Source organism: Podarcis bocagei, assembly GCF_964188305.1.
Source record: "Podarcis bocagei genome assembly, chromosome: 3".
Classification (NCBI taxonomy): domain Eukaryota; kingdom Metazoa; phylum Chordata; class Lepidosauria; order Squamata; family Lacertidae; genus Podarcis; species Podarcis bocagei.
In genome coordinates this window covers 18,986,077-19,003,710 of record NC_138127.1, presented here as the reverse complement: position 1 = coordinate 19,003,710, position 17,634 = coordinate 18,986,077, and the positions used below count along the sequence as shown (strand labels likewise).

The 17,634-nt window shown below is 42.4% G+C and overlaps 2 protein-coding genes across 9 annotated transcripts in view; one reads left to right on the top strand and one right to left on the bottom strand.

Moving 5' to 3' along the window:
- Window positions 1-17,634, bottom strand: part of ZNF451 (zinc finger protein 451) — a 54,643-nt gene that overhangs the window by 25,014 nt on the left and 11,995 nt on the right. The window contains exon 1 of one of the 4 annotated variants that reach the window (XM_081187063.1): window positions 1,971-2,132. The exons of 1 other annotated variant lie outside the window; for it this stretch is intronic. Coding sequence is in view for 1 of the 3 variants with exons in the window: in XM_081187060.1 (XP_081043186.1) it covers window positions 69-143 (75 nt within the window). In the remaining 2 variants the exon portion in view is untranslated. Of the gene's footprint in view, window positions 1-68; window positions 159-1,748; window positions 1,901-1,970; window positions 2,133-17,634 lie in introns of those variants that run through there. 2 more of the 4 variants (XM_081187061.1, XM_081187060.1) reach the window with 2 other exon arrangements.
- The window catches only part of LOC308583243 (dystonin-like), a 313,796-nt gene continuing 311,115 nt past the window's right edge, over window positions 14,954-17,634 (top strand). For 2 of the 5 annotated variants that reach the window (XM_081187022.1, XM_081187032.1), the window contains exons 1-2: window positions 14,967-15,859; window positions 16,387-16,421. In XM_081187022.1, the coding sequence (XP_081043148.1) occupies window positions 15,679-15,859; window positions 16,387-16,421 (216 nt within the window). In that variant the 5' untranslated portion in view covers window positions 14,967-15,678. Of the gene's footprint in view, window positions 15,860-16,386; window positions 16,449-17,634 lie in introns of all 5 variants that reach the window. The other 3 variants (XM_081187031.1, XM_081187030.1, XM_081187021.1) reach the window with 2 other exon arrangements.

The window sequence follows — 17,634 nt, the reverse complement described above, 5'->3', positions numbered from 1 at the left end:
TTTTTGGGGGGGGGGAATTGAGAGGCTGCTAATAAACATCTTCTATATTGTATATAGGCTCTTTATACCAACGTTTCATTTAAAAAGTCTGGATGATGTCCATGGGGAACTCTGATTTTATCAAAGCCACAAAGGGTATCCATCAATGATGCATCCTGGCATCTCTGCTTTTCAATTTATATATAAATGATGCGGCTGCACAACTGTCTGGCTCTCACTGTTGCCTCTGGAAAAAAGATACGTGATAAAAAATATGTCATCCCTTCTATACACAGGGGACACAATACTGATGTCTTTAACCCTGATTGGGTCATGTCTCCTCCAGCCTTTTAGTAATTACTGTAAAAATGAAGATTTGCAGTCTATCAAAGACGAAACTGATTGACCTCACAAACATACGTGGTCGTTAGACGAGGTGAAAATTGGGCAAGTACTGTTTCAGATATTTGGTGGTGGTGCTTTCTCAAACAGAAAGCAGGACACACCTTCCTTGCAGAGTTTGCTAAACGGAAAGTGGACGGGATTACTTTCATTCCTATGGGCGACATTAGGCTTTTCTGAACTAGCATGAGACTCCTATTCTCAGAGTGGTGGGTTCGAGCCCTACATTGGGCAAAACGTTCCTGCATTGCAGGGTTGGATTAGATGACCCCCGTGGCCCTTTCTGACTCTATTCTATTTGTAAAAAGTTTTAAACAGAGATTGTTTGAGATCTCTTTTCAGATGGACAGAGCAACTGCATCATTCTCTGAAATTGCACCATTGTATAAGAATCTTCTATACACGCTTTCTGTACTACCTTGCTATTTTAAGGATTTGCAGAAACAGAGTGAGAGGATGGCCTATTACTGGAGTCCAATTAAACCTAATGCCTTCAGCTGTTTTAGGAAGGTTCAGAAATATGCCATACTCTGAAAACACCTGTCCCTGTGGTTTAAACCAGGTTGAAGATCTCACATATTATGTACCTTATATACTGCATATTGAGGACAATACTTAGTACAAATTTTAGGGAGAGGCCTGCACATGAGTCTGCAACTTATCTACTGGGTTGAGACGATATAAAATATGCCGTCTTGACCATTGTATATATATATATATATATGCAGTAACTCATGAGGATAAAACTGATAAAAGTGCTGTGCCATAGAATCGTGGAAATACAGAATTTTATGTTTGTGTTACATTTCCATTCAGTTAGGTTTTACATAGTTTTATTCAGATATATTCATGTTAGCGTTGCATTTTAGTATTTGTTAAAGGAAGTTTTCCTCGACCTTTTAAAAGGACCACGCTATGATCCAACAAGCAATTTTAGCATTGTAAGCTTGTTTATGATGCAACTTATCTTTAACTCAAGAATTAAACTTCTACTGAAGTCGAACATTCGCTTTGCAGTAGAGTCTAAAGACTAGGTGCAAATAAAACACATCTGAACAGTACGGGATATATGCACCGATTGCACCTGAAGCAGACCACCGCGAAACCTTTGCATGCGCGAACAGTACTAAAAGCGGACTTATCTATGGCACAGCGCAGGAAGAAGCATGCACCAGGAAGCACAAACCACGACATCTAGAGGGGACCCTAAAAAATAATAATACATTATCTGACGGGGGGGGGGAGTAGCAGCGGTGACCCAATGAAATGCTCCAAGTGGGGAGTTATCCGAGTAGCAAGAATATCAGCGAACCAAGGAAACGGTTAGACAGAAAAACACCACGTTTTCGGGACTAGCATTTTCTTACCCGCGAGGGCTCACCGAAAGAACCGCGGTACTAGAGTGGGTGGCTATGCAAAAGGCCTCCATTCAATGCAACGAAAGCCGACGATGCAAGTGTGGGGAAAGAGGCGATTTGGAGGAGAGGGGACAGGCTGGAGAGGCAGCAGGAGGGGCGGGTTACCGAGGGGCAGCCCCAGTGCGCGCAATGCTCACCATCGGGGCACGCGATGACGCCGGCGACGCCTACCTTGCACGCCCGGGCATGCCCAGGCAAGCGACTTGGAGGAAGAGGGCAGTCGCTTCGGAGATCCTCGGCAGGCGAGAGGCAGCCCCGCGAACGCCTCCCCGCGCTCTCGAACCGAGCATCCGCGCGGGAACTAGCCCATCGCGCACACCCTTCCTCCCGGCTTCAAACTTTTGCTCGGGCGGGTCGCGAAAGGGCTGCTGGGAATTGTAGTCCGCTGGTGCTGGTGGGGTGCGGACTCTGAGGATCAGCTGACGACGTGACGCTTGGAATGGTTTCCTCTGCTGCTGCAATAGCTGCGCTTCCATGGAAGCGCCTCATTGCCGCCCTAAAGCATAAAGGAGGCTTGCCATCTTGCATCTTGCACTAACGGATTTCTTACGGGCATGAGCTTTTTAGTGCGGTCATCAAAGCCAGTGCACGAAGCGGCAGGAAAAGGAGGGTGGCGCTTCACCTGACGGAGTGGACTCGATTAGTTTGCGAAAGTTTGCCATGATGTAATAAATTTCTGATACAGGCTCGCGTTAAGGACCTAAGGCTAATAGGAATTCCTAACCTTGGGCTAGTCACAGTCTCTAAGCCTAACCTACCTCGCAGGGTTGTGGTGAAGCTGCAATGAAGAGGGGAGAGGGGAACCATTTGAGATCCTTGGAGGAAAGATGGGGGAATGGATGAAATAATAATAGCATGTCTACATATTTGCATGGGGGGTGGGTGGGTGTATGCCATGCAACTAAAAATCGGAAAGTCCTCAGATTGTCAGAATTTTAACAAGTGTATGAGAAAATAAAATCCGCAAAAATCTTTCACTATATTCACGCACGCGCGCGCACACATAGTCTTTTTTTCTGGCTTTGACCACTACAGTGCTGAAAAAATGTCATTCCTTCAAGAGGCTCAAGATGGCGCACATAGAAAGATTTTCCTCCCTGCACCTCTCCTCATTAAAGGGTTTGGAACCAGGTTATCTTAAAGACTGCCTGCATCCATAGCAGGTTCGCAATACCCTAAGATCTACGCTGAAGACCCAGTTGAGGTGTCCACGAGGAAACCTATTAGGCTGCTGGGTTCCAAAAAATGGGGTTTTCTCTGCTGTTGCCTCTCCTGCTTATGCAATTCAGTCATAGGAAAAGTTATGCAGATGCTCTCTCTTAAACAAATTTTGAAGGCACATCTTTGGAGTTTTAATTGTGATGCTGGATACTTGGAGCAATTTGCCCAGGGCTGGTTTTAATAAGTTTTGACTGGTTAAATGGAATGGTGTTTTTATTGTTGTGTTAACTCTTTTGATGTGTTTTATTTATACAGTGGTACCTCGGGTTAAGTACTTAATTCGTTCTGGAGGTCCATTCTTAACCTGAAGCACCACTTTAGCTAATGGGGCCTCCCACTGCCGCTGCGCTGCTGGAGCACGGTTTCTGTTCTTATCCTGAAGCAAAGTTCTTAACCTGAAGCACTATTTCTGGGTTAGCGGAGTCTGTAACCTGAAGCGTATGTAACCTGAGGTACCACTGTACACTGCTTGGTGAGGCAATTGTCCTAAAAAGTGATAGAGGAGGAGTCTCTTAAATGAATGACTATCCTCATAACAACAACCTTGTAAGGAGCCTTATGGCAGAAGTGGAAAACTAAAGGCTATGGGTTTATTTGCTGCCCTATAGTTAATATGTCATTGAATAAGTCTTTAAGGTTCCTCAAACTTCCATATTTTTGCTCCTACTGACTGAAACTGCTGTCTTTCTGGAAACTGAATTCAGGGTCATCATTTTTGTGACGTGCATGGATATTTGTGTACTTAACAAGCTTTAGGCAAAATGGAAACCAGTAAAGGAAGACTTCTATCCACTACGGGACATTTTTAAACATATAAAGTATGGGGGAATTCCCCCCCCCCCGAATCTTCCCCACCCTGTGATTTCAGCAAGTGCCCTTTTAATTCTGTTTGGCCATTATTATTATTATTATTATTATTATTATTAAGTATGGGGGAATTCCCCCCCCATGAATCTTCCCCACCCTGTGATTTCAGCAAGTGCCCTTTTAATTCTGTTTGGCCATTATTATTATTATTATTATTATTATTATTATTATTATTATTATTATTATTATTATTATTATTATTATTATTATTTCACTAAATGTAAAACAAACAAAACACGAAGATTGAGACCCTGTTCCAGTTCTTTGCCAGACACTGCCATTTAGGATTTTTCATCTTTTAAGGAAAACTGTGCCTGTGTAACTCCTTGATTAGACTTGTTTATGTAAGGAGATTCATTTAAGTTTTCAAGCTCTTTTCTGCAGACTAGGCTGAGGAGAAGGGCAGACAAAGAAGGTTTTTTCCCCTTTCTTTCTGGGTTTTGGAAGCCATCTTGACTAACAGCTGCAGGACTGGAGTACAGGCCCAGCCTGGCCTACCTCATTATTTTAAAGAATGAACCCTACCCACCCCAAGTTGTAGTTATGGTATATTGGGGTCTTTCAAATCCACAAGGAGGAAGGAGCATATTAAAAAAACAATCACCTGTGAACCTTTGTAATTAGAATTTCTATACTATAATATAACAGTGAGTCAGGCTGCCCTGCTGAGAACCTTCCCTGGCCATCTTGCCTTTTAGGGTAGAAAGATTGGAGACAAATGTGTGAGGGAAGGGATCATGTACAACCCCTTCAACAGATAAATGGAGCAAAATAAAAATGTGGCTGTAAGCTGCATTGAATCCCTGTCAGAGGAAAAGGTGGGGGTTAATAATAATAATAATAATAATAATAATAATAATAATAATAATAATATAAAAATACATTAGAGAATGATCTGAGAGTAAATCGTATTGAAATCAGTAGGACTTGCTACTGAGTAAAAATGCTTAGGATTGCAGTGTAAGGCTGTGTAGTAAGCTCCTTTGAATACAACAAGACTTAAGTCTGAGTAGACACATAAAGGCTTGCAGAGTAAGGCTCAATTTACAATAAAGGAATAAACACACCGCACGTTTCCTAAAATAAATTGCTGGCTGCTGAAGCATTGCAATTAAAGAATTTAAAGTGGATTAGTTGCCTTTCCCTTCAGCATTATAGGAAGGGCTTCGTATGTCAGCTTCATTTCCTTCATTTGGTGCAGGTATTTTATTTTCAGTGTAAACAGGACTCCATCTTTGTACCTATACACAGAGAAAGAGACAGACAGAGGAATGGTTCCTGTTTCCAAAAAGGACTGAAGGAGGAGGGGTCTAATGTCTCCACCACTTTTAATTGTTCTCCGAGATATGAAGGGGAGGAAAAAGGAAAATAGGGACATTGTGGGATCAAATCAGAAACCGGGATGGCTGCTGTAATTCTGGACTGTCCCTCGAAAATTGGGACACTTGGAAGGTACCGTATGTTCTCCCCACATTAGGCCCCTAATACATTGTGAGGAACTTCAAGGTGAGATGTAGTGAGTGATCCAAAGTCATCTAGTGGGGTTTATGACTGATTTGGCCATAGTTTGACTCTTATCCTGTACTTCTGATTGACTTTCAGTTAAAAAAACTCACGGATATTATATCAATCTTGGGGAGTCAATGCCAGGCAGTACTGAGCTAAATGGAGTAATCACCTGGTTCCGTTTAAGGCAGTGGCTTCAGTATTAGGTAGTTTCATATGGTCATATTTTAACGTAAAACCATTGTATGTATGTACTGTAAGTTCCAGTTATTCCAATGCATCACAGCCATAAGTTGAATTGCTGAAACAGTTGTCACATCAATGTGGATTGTAGAAAAGCAATATAAAAGTGTTTGTTTGAAAAACTGCCTATTCCAGAACAGCCCTTTACTGAGGTATATGGAAATTGTTTCATAGATTCATGGCTTCTAGTCTTTTGCTATTTTTTTTACAAAGTAAATAACTGGGTTGGCATTGCTTTCTGGACTATGTAATTTACTTCTAATTGTCAGAAGGCTTTGCTTTTGTAACATACTGTACCGCTGATGGAAAAATACAAAAAGCAATGAATGATAAGTTTTGAAAATAAAGTTCACCAAGTCATGTTTGGTGAAATTGGAAGATCATAAGACACAGCTGGACCCAAGGGCTTCACTAGAGAGTATCAATTATTCTTTCTAGGATAGTTATGCATGCATACTGAAAGAAAATAATGAACTGGTGTAGTTATGGAGCAATGGAGATGTTCTCTCCCCCCCGTCCTTTAATTTCATAGACTAACATGCTCAGATTACTTAACTCCATGCTGAGAAAAACATCAGCCAACAGTGTATGTGGAAAACCACACAAGTATAGTCATTATCTGTGTCATGAACACTGTCCAGTAAAGCAACACATAACCATACTTCAATTTGCAATGCTTCAGAGGCAAGAATAAAATCCTGCTTGTTGTGGGAATGTGTTGCTATTTTTCAACTGCTGGGGATTAAAGTTCAGTTTTTGTTACACTTGAAATACAGTACGTACTCAAAAATATTTTTGACCTTAATACATAAAAATGTTAAAATGCAAATTCTGCATCCCTACTTTTCTGGATGGTGTCATTATCTAGGTTAGTCCTTAGGTGGCCATGCACTTAATTTTGCTACTCTGTTCTTGTCGAGGACAAAGTTCTTGCCTAACTTGTATTCCCTCTTAAATTTCCCATGACACTACCCACAGAAAGGTGTGCTTGTGCCTTCAACAATGTAGGTAAATCCCAGAAATGCTTGAATCACGCCACTTTGTCATAGAGTTAATTTCTCAACCAAGAGACACTCTGAGGATTTAGATTCCTCCACTGAACTTTGCCAACAGCTCCTTATTGTTGCTGTCACCATTGTTCTGTTGGCAGGTTTGCTCTGTTTTGACTTCTTTTAAACAGCCTGAGAACATAGACTCAAGAAATACAGACTCAAAATTTCTTTTCCAGCCTTTTAATAACATTTTAGTTTAATATTTATAGTAAATTGCAGAATTAATTAAAAAATAGCATAAGCAAATAACCACATGCAACTAATGATAATAATAATAGTAATGGAAATAATTAATTAGTAAATAAAAAGAAAGAGAAAGTGAGAACAAAAATACATTCAAGTATTTATTGTTCATTTAAATAGTCCAATCTAATATTTAACAAACATATACAAGATTGAATATTATCTTTTATGTTATTACAACAATAAACGCCTTCCATTTCCCATAAATAATTCACTATTAAATTGCCTGCCTTCCCTCGCCCTGATTATATTAATTTAACCATATTTCCTACTTTTCACATTCTCATAATCCATCTATGTGGCTGCCAACAAATGAGTTTTCATTTCTATATCCCCTGGCAATTCCAAATCATTTATATTTTCTAAAGATGCCTAAGCCTAGGTAAGTTACGGAACAATCTCCCTCAAAGAGGCATTCAAGACAAAATCAGTGATGTTTTAGGTCAGATAAGGGTTGCATGCTTGAACTAGAGGTTCCATACACCCTGACCACTGGCCATAGTTGCAGATATGTAAACTTGTCCTTAAAATAATTTCCAAGTTAGCTTCATCATCCCCCGGTCTATTCCACTCACACATTTTTGGCAGTGGTCTTTGGTAGTTGAGGACTGGACAACCATGTTGCACCTTCACTATATGTGAGGTGGAACTTCTACGCAAAAGCCAGTTCACCTCTAAGTAACCAGTTGCTGTTGGAGGGCTGTCTCCTTCATGCCCTGTGTCCAGCATCTGGCATTCCCTATGTTGGACTAAACAGCTGGTTTCTTCTAACAATCTCTATGTTGAAAAAGAGGACTGAAATAATGTGGAAAGGACCTCAGTGTGATCAAGCATTAGTGTGATGGTTTGAACAGGGGACATGGCCTAGGGAGTTCCCACTGGCCAGATAGGGTGACTGGAGGACCACATATAGCCCCTTGACTTTTCCCACGTGGTCTAGAAGACCACTGTCTGCAGTAAGAGGAAGAGAATAGGCAAAATTGCTATTCATTTTCATACTTGTGCAAGTGCACCCATGTGGAATGTGGTCACAGAAGCAGATGTGAATTGCTCATCTGTAAAGCTGAGCAATTTTCTTCTGTCTTGCACCAGAGCAATACACATTCATGCAAGCACTCATTACTGCTCTCCTTCCTTCCTTGTTCCAGGGTAAAGTTCCAGTTTGTAGACTCTAATAACCCTTTTGGAATTTTATTTTTAAACCCAGTATTGTACATAAATATGCTTCTCTGCTATATAAACAAAAGTATTTTGTTTGCTAGAAATGGGAATGTAAATACGTATCTTGAAATCCAGTTGACATCTGCTTGCTTGCCCACAAATGACTATGACCTGACCTTATCCTAGAAGGAGTCATAGCCATGTGCACATAATGTGCTGGGTGGAGATCTGGTGACTCCTCATCTTGTTGCTAGTTTTCTGGGCTTCTCGGAGGAGTAGATAAAAGTGTTCTGAGCCCTAAAAGAACGCAACTGATAAATAAACCAGAAAACAGTTTTATAACTTGCTCTTAATCCAGGTTTCACAGCACTGAAGCTTAATTACATTTTAGGGCAATTCATCACATTTTCACAGTGCAATCCTATACATGTTTGATCAGAAGCAAACCCCTATATTGATTGGGATTACTCCCAGGTAAAAGTGCATCAGATTGCAGATCCCACACCCCAAACCAAAATCCCATTCATTTACGGTATGTCCTTTCTTAATACTATTGTGTTTTTAATTGTCTTTTCCTTCCCACCCTAGCGGTTTACACTTTACAGGCATTATTCCATCAATCCTCACCCTATTTAGAACCTAAAGGTATATTGTCCTTTATTTGTATTAGCAACAACAACAAAATAAACATTTAGAAAATTATTTTTCACTTACCGGTAATATATATATAAATATCACACATACATACACACAGAACATGAAATGGACTACAACAGACTCTAGAATGTCTGAGATTGTTTTTGTTGCATGTTTGTTTAACTTGCACTTTGTCCAGCATGCTTATTAATAATCATCAAGGAGCCACAATTTGATATAATTAGTTGGTTGTCTATATTGGGGGGGGGGGGCTACCTTCTTCATCTGTTAGGATTTCACACCTGCATAGCACACACTTCATACAATCAAGGAAATACCAGTGTTTCTGTGCCTTCTATACAAGTAGCTTTCCCGCCTTTATGGAGATAAAGTGAAGAAGGAGTTTAATTTTTAAAGCATGCAACCCAATGAAGGGTGCATCACTTGTGGCACTTTATTTGTGATCACCGCTGCACTTGACTGATGGCAACTTCCACTTTAGATTTATACATAATACTACATTTAAAAGGACTTGTAACCTTGTGATGACTAGAGTTAGCATGATATATATTCACTTTGATTTGAAGCCATAGGAGACGTGATGCTTCCTGGCAAGATAAGATTTGATTTCTATAAGATATGACACACCCATGAGCAGTTGAGGTGAAACCTTAATTCTATTCACCCTCATAACAAAAGAGCTTGATTTGAGCCTTCACTCTACTGCTTATGGACCTTTTGGAATATGCAAAATAGATAATGTTATGAGAATCAACTTGATGTACTTTCTCCTTTCATTTTATGTATCAAGTGAATCCTTAATACAGTGCTTGTTAAAGTATCCCTGGCCCACTGCACACACCAATTAAAACCCAACCATTAAATAGTCTATCTGCAATAAAATCCCCCGTGGCAAATCAATTGCCAACCAGTTTTGAGTTTCTAAAATGATTAGCCAGGAGAAATTGGTGTAGACACTCAACGCCTAAGTCTCTTTGGCAGTGGCGTAGTGTGGGGGGTGCAGGGGGGGGCCGGCCGCACCGGGCGCAACATCTGGGGGGGTGCGCTCGCACTCGCAGCTCTCTGCCCCTACCTGGCTCACTCACTCTCTCTCACTGCAGTGCTGGCTGTGCGAATCCGATCCGAGCCGCTGGGTCGCCGCCCACTGTGGAGGGGGTGGGTGCCAGGCGTACGGTGCGGAGAGAGAGCGAGGGACTATCTGGGGGAGGGACAGTGCAGCGGCCGCCCAGCGCAGCGCTGAGCGCGGGAGAGAACCACACCAGACCAGACCAGGCAGCAGCAAGAAGAAGCTGGCAGCGGCGGCAGGTTAGGGGTTAGGGGGCGCAAATTACTTGCCTTGCCCCGGGTTAGGGGGCGCAAATTACTTGCCTTGCCACGGTTGCTGACAACTCACGCTACGCCGCTGCTCTTTGGTTCAGAATCTTGTACTCAGCCTGTTTCAAAAAAATGTTCAGCGGAAGGCAGTGCTTAATTACCAAGGAACATGCAGTGATAATAGTATGCTATGCAAACTGCAACAACCTCTCTGTGCTTCTGGACAGAAGTCAAGAGCCTACATGGCTGCTCTATGGGTGTTTGTATGGTGCCAATGAACTTGCTGCTTGTGCGGAGGCTGAGGTGAAAAGCAGTGCTGGCAATGGGACAGCAATGCTTCTGAAGGCTTAGAACAGCTTTTGCTCTCTCTCTCTCTCTCTTTGCCAGATTGAAGACGTGGAATAAAATGGATGCAAAATCAAGGACGTGGAATAAAATGGAAGCAAAATCAAGGATGTGGAATGAAACGGGTACACGCCTTTATTTCCTTCTTATGTGTTTCCTATGATGAATGAGTGACTTTGGCTTTCCCCTCACTTCTATTGGTGCTCCGTTCCCTGTAATCTATTATGACAAACCACTGGCCCTTAGGATAATACCTACCTGTCTTATGGCATCTTCCCTAGTGAGTGATTTAAAAGGGATGGAAGGATGGAACAAAATGTCTGAGGTGCAGGAAAAGGACAAGCTGGGAAGCATTGCCTGTCAAGCCAGACCATCCTTCACACATACACAGATAGGAATGGAAACTGACCAAAGAGCACCTGAAGGGTTTCTGTATCTCTATATTGGATTATGTTCTTTTCCAAAACAAATAAAAGAGAGGGATTTCTTATAACATCATAAAAAGGCAAAAAACCTCTGTGCACATGAGGGCCTTGCAGATCATGTTTTTTATGAAACTTCTGCAAAATAGGTGTTTTACACTATCACTTTCTGTCATAGATTAGTGTTTTATTTCAATAGATTAGTTTTGTGTGTGTGTGTGTGTGTGTGTGTGTGTGTGTATAGTTTCATGTATCTTAGCTACAAGTTTAGTTGTATACTGCTTTGAGAGTTATTTGATTAAGGATCAGAGTCAAAAAGTGCACTACAACCACAGAACCACCTTACGGATGTATTACCTTGGCTTAATGTAATCTACCTATGCGTTTCCAGTCTCAAACTTGATATGTTGCTTTAAAACCTTAAAAGGCCTGAGGCCTGGATATGTGAGACACTACCTCTCCCCCATCCCACCCATATGTACTTTCCTTGGCACTCCATTCACCATCAGGTGTTGCTTCAGGTGCCTCTGCCAAAAGAAGCACAACGGACAGACCCTTTGTGGGAGTGGCCTCTGTTATTGCAGTACTTGAATGCCCTGTAGCTATAAACAGCACGCAAAAAACTTTTCTTTTTAGCTAACCTAGTTGATGAGCTGGTGCAGTTATTGCCTGGCGCTTTTAATTTTCTGGCTCCACACTCTTGATTGCTGAATCCTTGTCAATTGTTTATATTTGCTGATTTTATATGTACGTGGTTGGAATTTTGTTTTATACAATGTATTTTTTTTAACATATGGATAGTTAGTCACTCTGGAGTGTCCTCAGACAAGAATGGTGCGTGTATACAATTTTAAAATAAATACATGCCTTAGATTTTTTGTTTGTTTGATGTCAGCTTTAATGTAAATAAGTTACTTTTTGGGTGGTGGAGATCCATGAAAACCTAGTAAGTTATCCCAGTAAGTTTAATAAATAATAAAACACAATCCACTTTTTAAAACAGGAGGAGGAGGAACCCCAGGCCAAACACAGACCTCCATTCTTCTCTATCAGGCTTTCATAACTCTCCCCAGGCCACACTCCTTGCCCTCATGCCATACCCCTCACTGCTTTGCACTTTCCTTGAATTTTTGTGCCTGGCTAGAATATGTCATTGAATTCTTAAAATGTGCCTTTCATGCCCGGATAGAAGTTATATGGGGTGTGTGCATGTACAAGCATACTGTACAAACATACTGTCCAAAAGTAAAATTCACATTAATTGCTGTGCCCAATTTTGCAGCTGGCCCCACCCACCCCAGCCATTTACCTTCATTCTCTGACATACACATTTTAGTTGACACAACTCATCGTTCCAAAGATTTAGTATAAATACCAATTGTATGCAGGTAAATCTTTTACAACTTCTCATCTTCCAATATAATCAAAGATGGGAGAGAAAGAGAACCGGAAAAGTTACTTGATCCTGCAATATATTGCAGCAATGCACTGCAGGAAGGCAGAGTACAGGAGGCACACATAATCTGCCTCACCTTGAAGTAATGACAATCGTATTAACCATCTCAGAAGGATATGCACACATTCACAGAGAGTGACTGCAGTATGCTGCAGTGTTCAGAAACCTTGTATTTGTCACATCATGCAATGTGCCCTTAATGTATCTTCAGAAACCAGGCCATAAATCCACAATGTAAGATATACCAGTGACCATTTATAAGACAACCCTGCTGCAACATACTAGGTGAAAAAGCAGAGTTGTGTAAAATGCTAGGTGACTGAACAGCACTATTCTGTACACGTCTACTCAGAAGCAGGCGCAACTGAATTCAAAGGGGCTTACCTGCAGGTAAGTGTAGGAATAAGATTGCCAGGGCTGCAATCTTAAATACACTTATAAAGGAGTGAACCCTACTAAACATAGTGGACCTCAATTCTGTGTAAAAGTGAACTGAATTGTATCAAATGCTAGTCTCTCCCCCCCCCCACTAACTTGCAATGAACTTCCACTGAGCAATGTGACATGTAACTTCTCCGTAAATATGCACAGGAACAGGGGGCAATGCAGGTACCACCAACAAGAAGTAAGAGTTATTTAGTTCTAGCATTTTAATCCAAATGTACTTGACTGCTATTGCATGTAATACTGTTTCCTAATCTACTTTGATATGGAGTTATGTGCTATAAATATGTACTGTCTGCAGCATAAACACACTTTGTATTTGCTCTGTCCTTATCAGATAAAAAAATGAAACTGGGGTGACAATTCGATTGGTGTTGCACAGCAGGCTTTATTATTTCTAAGGACTTACAAATAGATGTTTCCCTATGTATATGTGGCCACAAAGTCAGTGAAAAACCCAACAACCCTGATTATCAATCCACAAAGTAGGGATCAAGTGGACAAAAAAAATTAAAGTAATATTTCTGCATTGCATTTTCTTGTCAGCAAGGATACGGCAAAATCTGTAATATCTAAAATATATTTGCTGTTGAGAAACTATCAGGAAAGCATAATTGCATCATAAATATTCCATCACATATGACCCATTCAAGGGTGGTGGCAGCTGCTAGTAGATTCAGGAAGTTGCAATTCACTACAGGATGATAGTGTAGGAGCAAGATAAAGTGTTACATGTCTGATGTTGCTGCAGCAACAAGGGAGAACTAGGAACTTCCCCTGTCAGTATTTAAAATTGCCTAAATATTTATCAAGCATACAGTGTCTGTCATGTGGAAATACTGTAACAAATGGGTCATGCAACAAAATGTTGCAGCTTTAAATTCTGCTGTTCCATTCCATTCCTCCTTTCTATGTTCTTCCCCCTTTCAGATAGTATTTCAAGGCCAATGAGCATGCTTAATCCTCATTGGGCTGTTGCAGTGTTCCTTCCCTCTCTGTCTGCTTTCCCCCTAAATGGTTTCATTTTTTTCTTGTTTTTTTCTTGTTTTTTTTTGCACTTCTGCAGATCTTGGGAGTTCCTTCAAGCCTGCTAGCAACTGCTTGAGCATGGGTGGTGCTGTTTCAGCTACATAAGCAGCAGCACTCCACACCTGAACCTCAGAAACAGGAGGAACGATTCTTTGCTAGGAACACCTATAAAGGTTCTTTTGCACCCAGAGCTTTTTGACAGGAAGCTTCAAGCTGAGCCTGAAGCCAAAAGAAACAGTGTCTGACAAACATTCTGCTCATGATGCGCCATAACCCAAATCACCTCTTCACGAAACTGGGACTTAAATAGTATGTCCTGCTTTTGAGCTGTAAAAGCAGGCTTGCAGGCCAAAATCCTGTTAACTGGCACGATCACGAAAAGCCATTATATAAGGAAGAGCCATTCCTTAATAAACTGACAGCTTGGTGCCCTTGCAAAGGAAGCAAGCCCCTCTGATCATAGTGGCGCTTACGCGAGATTGCACTGCCAAATCCACAAATAGGCTCAAACATATAGGCACTCCTTTGCGTTTTTAGCAGCGCACGCCTACCCAGAAGCACGTCCCCTTCAACTCAATTTATCCTCGGAATTCTGGAAGGATCACAGGCTAAAAATCAGCTCGACTTCCAAATGCATCCTAAGAGAAGACGCCTGCCTGCCTGCCTCCACACGTGCAACGTTTAGAGCCCGGGGGAGCAAAAAAGCATGACGTTCATTTGCCAAATCACTGAACTTGAAGGGAGGAAATATCCACCTGGTTCTTCCCCTGCCTGACTTTCCGCTTGCCCTTGCTTCCCAGCTCCTCGCCGCCGTTGCCTCCTTTTCAGAAGCTGCAAGATCTGCAAGGGGGGGAGGGAATCGCCTCTCTTAATCCTCGAGGAAGTGAACAGCAGCAAACCGGGGAGGGCAGCGGATCAGGATGACTGCGACGACGTGCTTGCCCAGCTCAGCCTCTCTCGCCAAGTCTGCTCGCTGTGGTGGATGATGCCTTCCTCTCAGGACCCAGCAGTGATCCTCTCCTCCAGCAGCAAGGCTGCCTCTTCCCTTGCTCGCACCTTAAAGCAGCCATTTTTCACTCTGCAGCAGCCTGTGATGTCATCAACCCCCGGGCAGCCAAGTTCTGCTCCCCCCCCCCAGCACCGCAACACTCCCCCCACAAATCCCCCTCACTCGTGAACAGCCAGTAGTAACAGCAGGAGCGGCGGCGGCGGCAGCAAACTTTAGGAATCGCCCCTTTCTTTCTCTCCTCCCTCCCCTTCTGCAAATCGGTTTCCTGATGGGCAGCGGCGGCAGCAGCCATCTATCCTCCGCCTCAGCAGCGTTCTTGCTACAGGGCATGGCTGAGATGCAAGAGCTGGAGGCGCACAGCAGCAATACCGGGCTGCAAAATCAGCTCCGGAGGGGTGCCCTCTCCCTGTCTCCAGGCAGGACTGCAGCTTAGGTGTTGCTGCTGCTGCTGCTGATCCATCTGCACTTGCTCTGTCCCTCTCTCCCTCTCTCTCTCCCCCTCTCCGTCACGCGTGGAAGGGAAAAAAAGCAAAGCAAAGCCAGAGGAAAAAAATCCCCTGCTGTGTGAGCTGCTGCTGCTGCTGTTGCTGCCGCCTTCTTGTCTGCTGAGTCATGGATTGAGGGTCCCTCTCTCCTCGCGGAAATCACTGACACGTCTCAGAACTGGGTCTGCTGCAGCCATTGAGGAGCCCTGATTCCGGGGCCACAAGGACCAAGCCAGGATGATGCTCCTCCTCCTCCAGCTCCAGCCGTCTACATAGGCAAGCTTGCCCTTTGCAGCGTTTTCTCGCCAAGGCTCCTGTCCTTCCTCCAGGCTCATTCGTCCTCAGCAGCTTTTCCTTAACAACACTCCCCCCACCTCAAATTCTCCCTGGAAAAGAAAGCAACCCCCCCAACATACTCTTGAACCATGATCGCCGCCGCTTTTTTAGTTCTGCTGAGACCTTACAGCATCCAATGTGCCCTCTTCTTGCTCCTTCTGCTGCTGGGCACCGTCGCCACGATTTTATTCTTCTGCTGCTGGCACCGCAAGCTCCAGAAAGGGAGGCATCCGATCAAATCGGTCTTTTCCGGGCGCTCAAGGAGCCGAGGTAAGAGACGCAGTGTCTGCCTGGCTGGCAGCCTTTTGCCAAAGGGGTACGGAGGAATCCAGCGTCTTCAGAGGGAAGGAGGGAGCGTGGGGAGGGAATCCCCCGTCGCCTGCCCAAGCTGTGATAGTTAACGACTTGCTGCTAATGGGAGAGCTCGCCCACTCTCCGGATCTCCCGGATTATTTTGGGGGAAAGGGCTTTTAAGAGACTGCGGCAGCCTAGTCTCCACCCCATCCCTTAACGAGATCATAAGATGCTGGGTGGGAACCCCTCTCGCTGCTCAAGTACGTTAGAACTTTCCCATCCAACTTCTAGAGAGGAGGAGGGAGAATTAAGATATACATGATGGCTGCTCAGCACAGAGACTTCACATTATTTCAGTGGTGACTGTAGTGATGAGGATTAGCAAGAATAGGAACACTGAGCAGGCAGACGTGTACAAGAACTTAAATTACTTTGAAGTGCAGACAGATGCAGTTTTGCCTTTTTTAAAAACAACAACACACAATTCTCCTTTTCATTTCCAGATGCTGCAATGAGAAGCCACCACTTTCGCTCCGAGGTAATTTACTTAGCACGCAATCTAAAGGTCAGAACAAGTTTTGTTACCAAAATATAAATCACTGAATATCTGTCTATATATAAGAGCACTTGCCGCTTTAAAATAAAACTTTTGCAATGTTTTGTATTCATTGAACATACCATTTCGCTTAAATGGTTGCATAGCCTAATGCATTTGTTTAATGCTGTTTTCTTGTTAACTAATACAGTATATTGATTCTTTCAGTACCTGTGTCTGTAAGAATGGCTTTATATTAGAAGATAATTCAATAGATGCAGCTATTAATAGTAGCAACATGGAGGCAAAAGTGTTGGCATCAGATCCATGTCTAAATCAGCTTTTGCTTGCTTCATCATCAGTCATTAGCTATATATTGCCACCCTACAGTTTTGAGTTTCAAACTTCATGTGAAAACTCAAGTAAAAGGAGCACTGAAAATGTTTAAGGAACTAGTACTGTTTGTAGGAAAGAGGATTGGTAGCCTTTCAATTTATGGCTGCCATCATGCCAAAATTATAGAGGGTCTCCAAGCTTTCAATGACCACTTGATTTCAGAAAGTTTTTTTTCCTTTGCGAAGGAGGAGCAAGGAATGGAGACCATTCCACAGTCTGTCTCCTTTGTTCATTTTCTGTTACTACTTCTTGTATTAAAAATAAAATAAAATAAACTTAATCAGTCAGGCATTCCTGGCTTCCTGCTACAGATTTAAGGAAGCAGAGCACATCTAATCTTCTCACAACCTCTCAAGGTTATTTGGTGCTTCTGGCACTTAATAATTCTTTTTTCCAGTGATTTCTTTTTCTTTTTGCATTTGTACATTTAAGAACATCCTTTCAAAGCAATCTGCTGGGGGATCCTATTCTAGAGGGACCTCTCCTTTGTAGAACTGCCCCTTTCTTATACAAGAATGTTCAAGGACAATTGATTCTCTATTAAAATTTCCTCCAAATCCCACTGGAAAATTAAAACATTTATCAAGTAACTTTTTCCCTCTGTGTAAAGTGACTGATTTGCATATCTAAAGGTAAATCTGGAGATTTGAGTTGTGGCTTCATTTAACATTTTCAGTTCAATTATTAATAGTTAAATAACAACTCATTTCTTTCATGCAGCCCAGTCCTAAGCATGTTTACTCAGAAGTAAATTCCAGTGCATTCTTACTTCCTGGTAAATGCACTAGCCTCGCAGCCTGTGATAATAAGCACATTAACC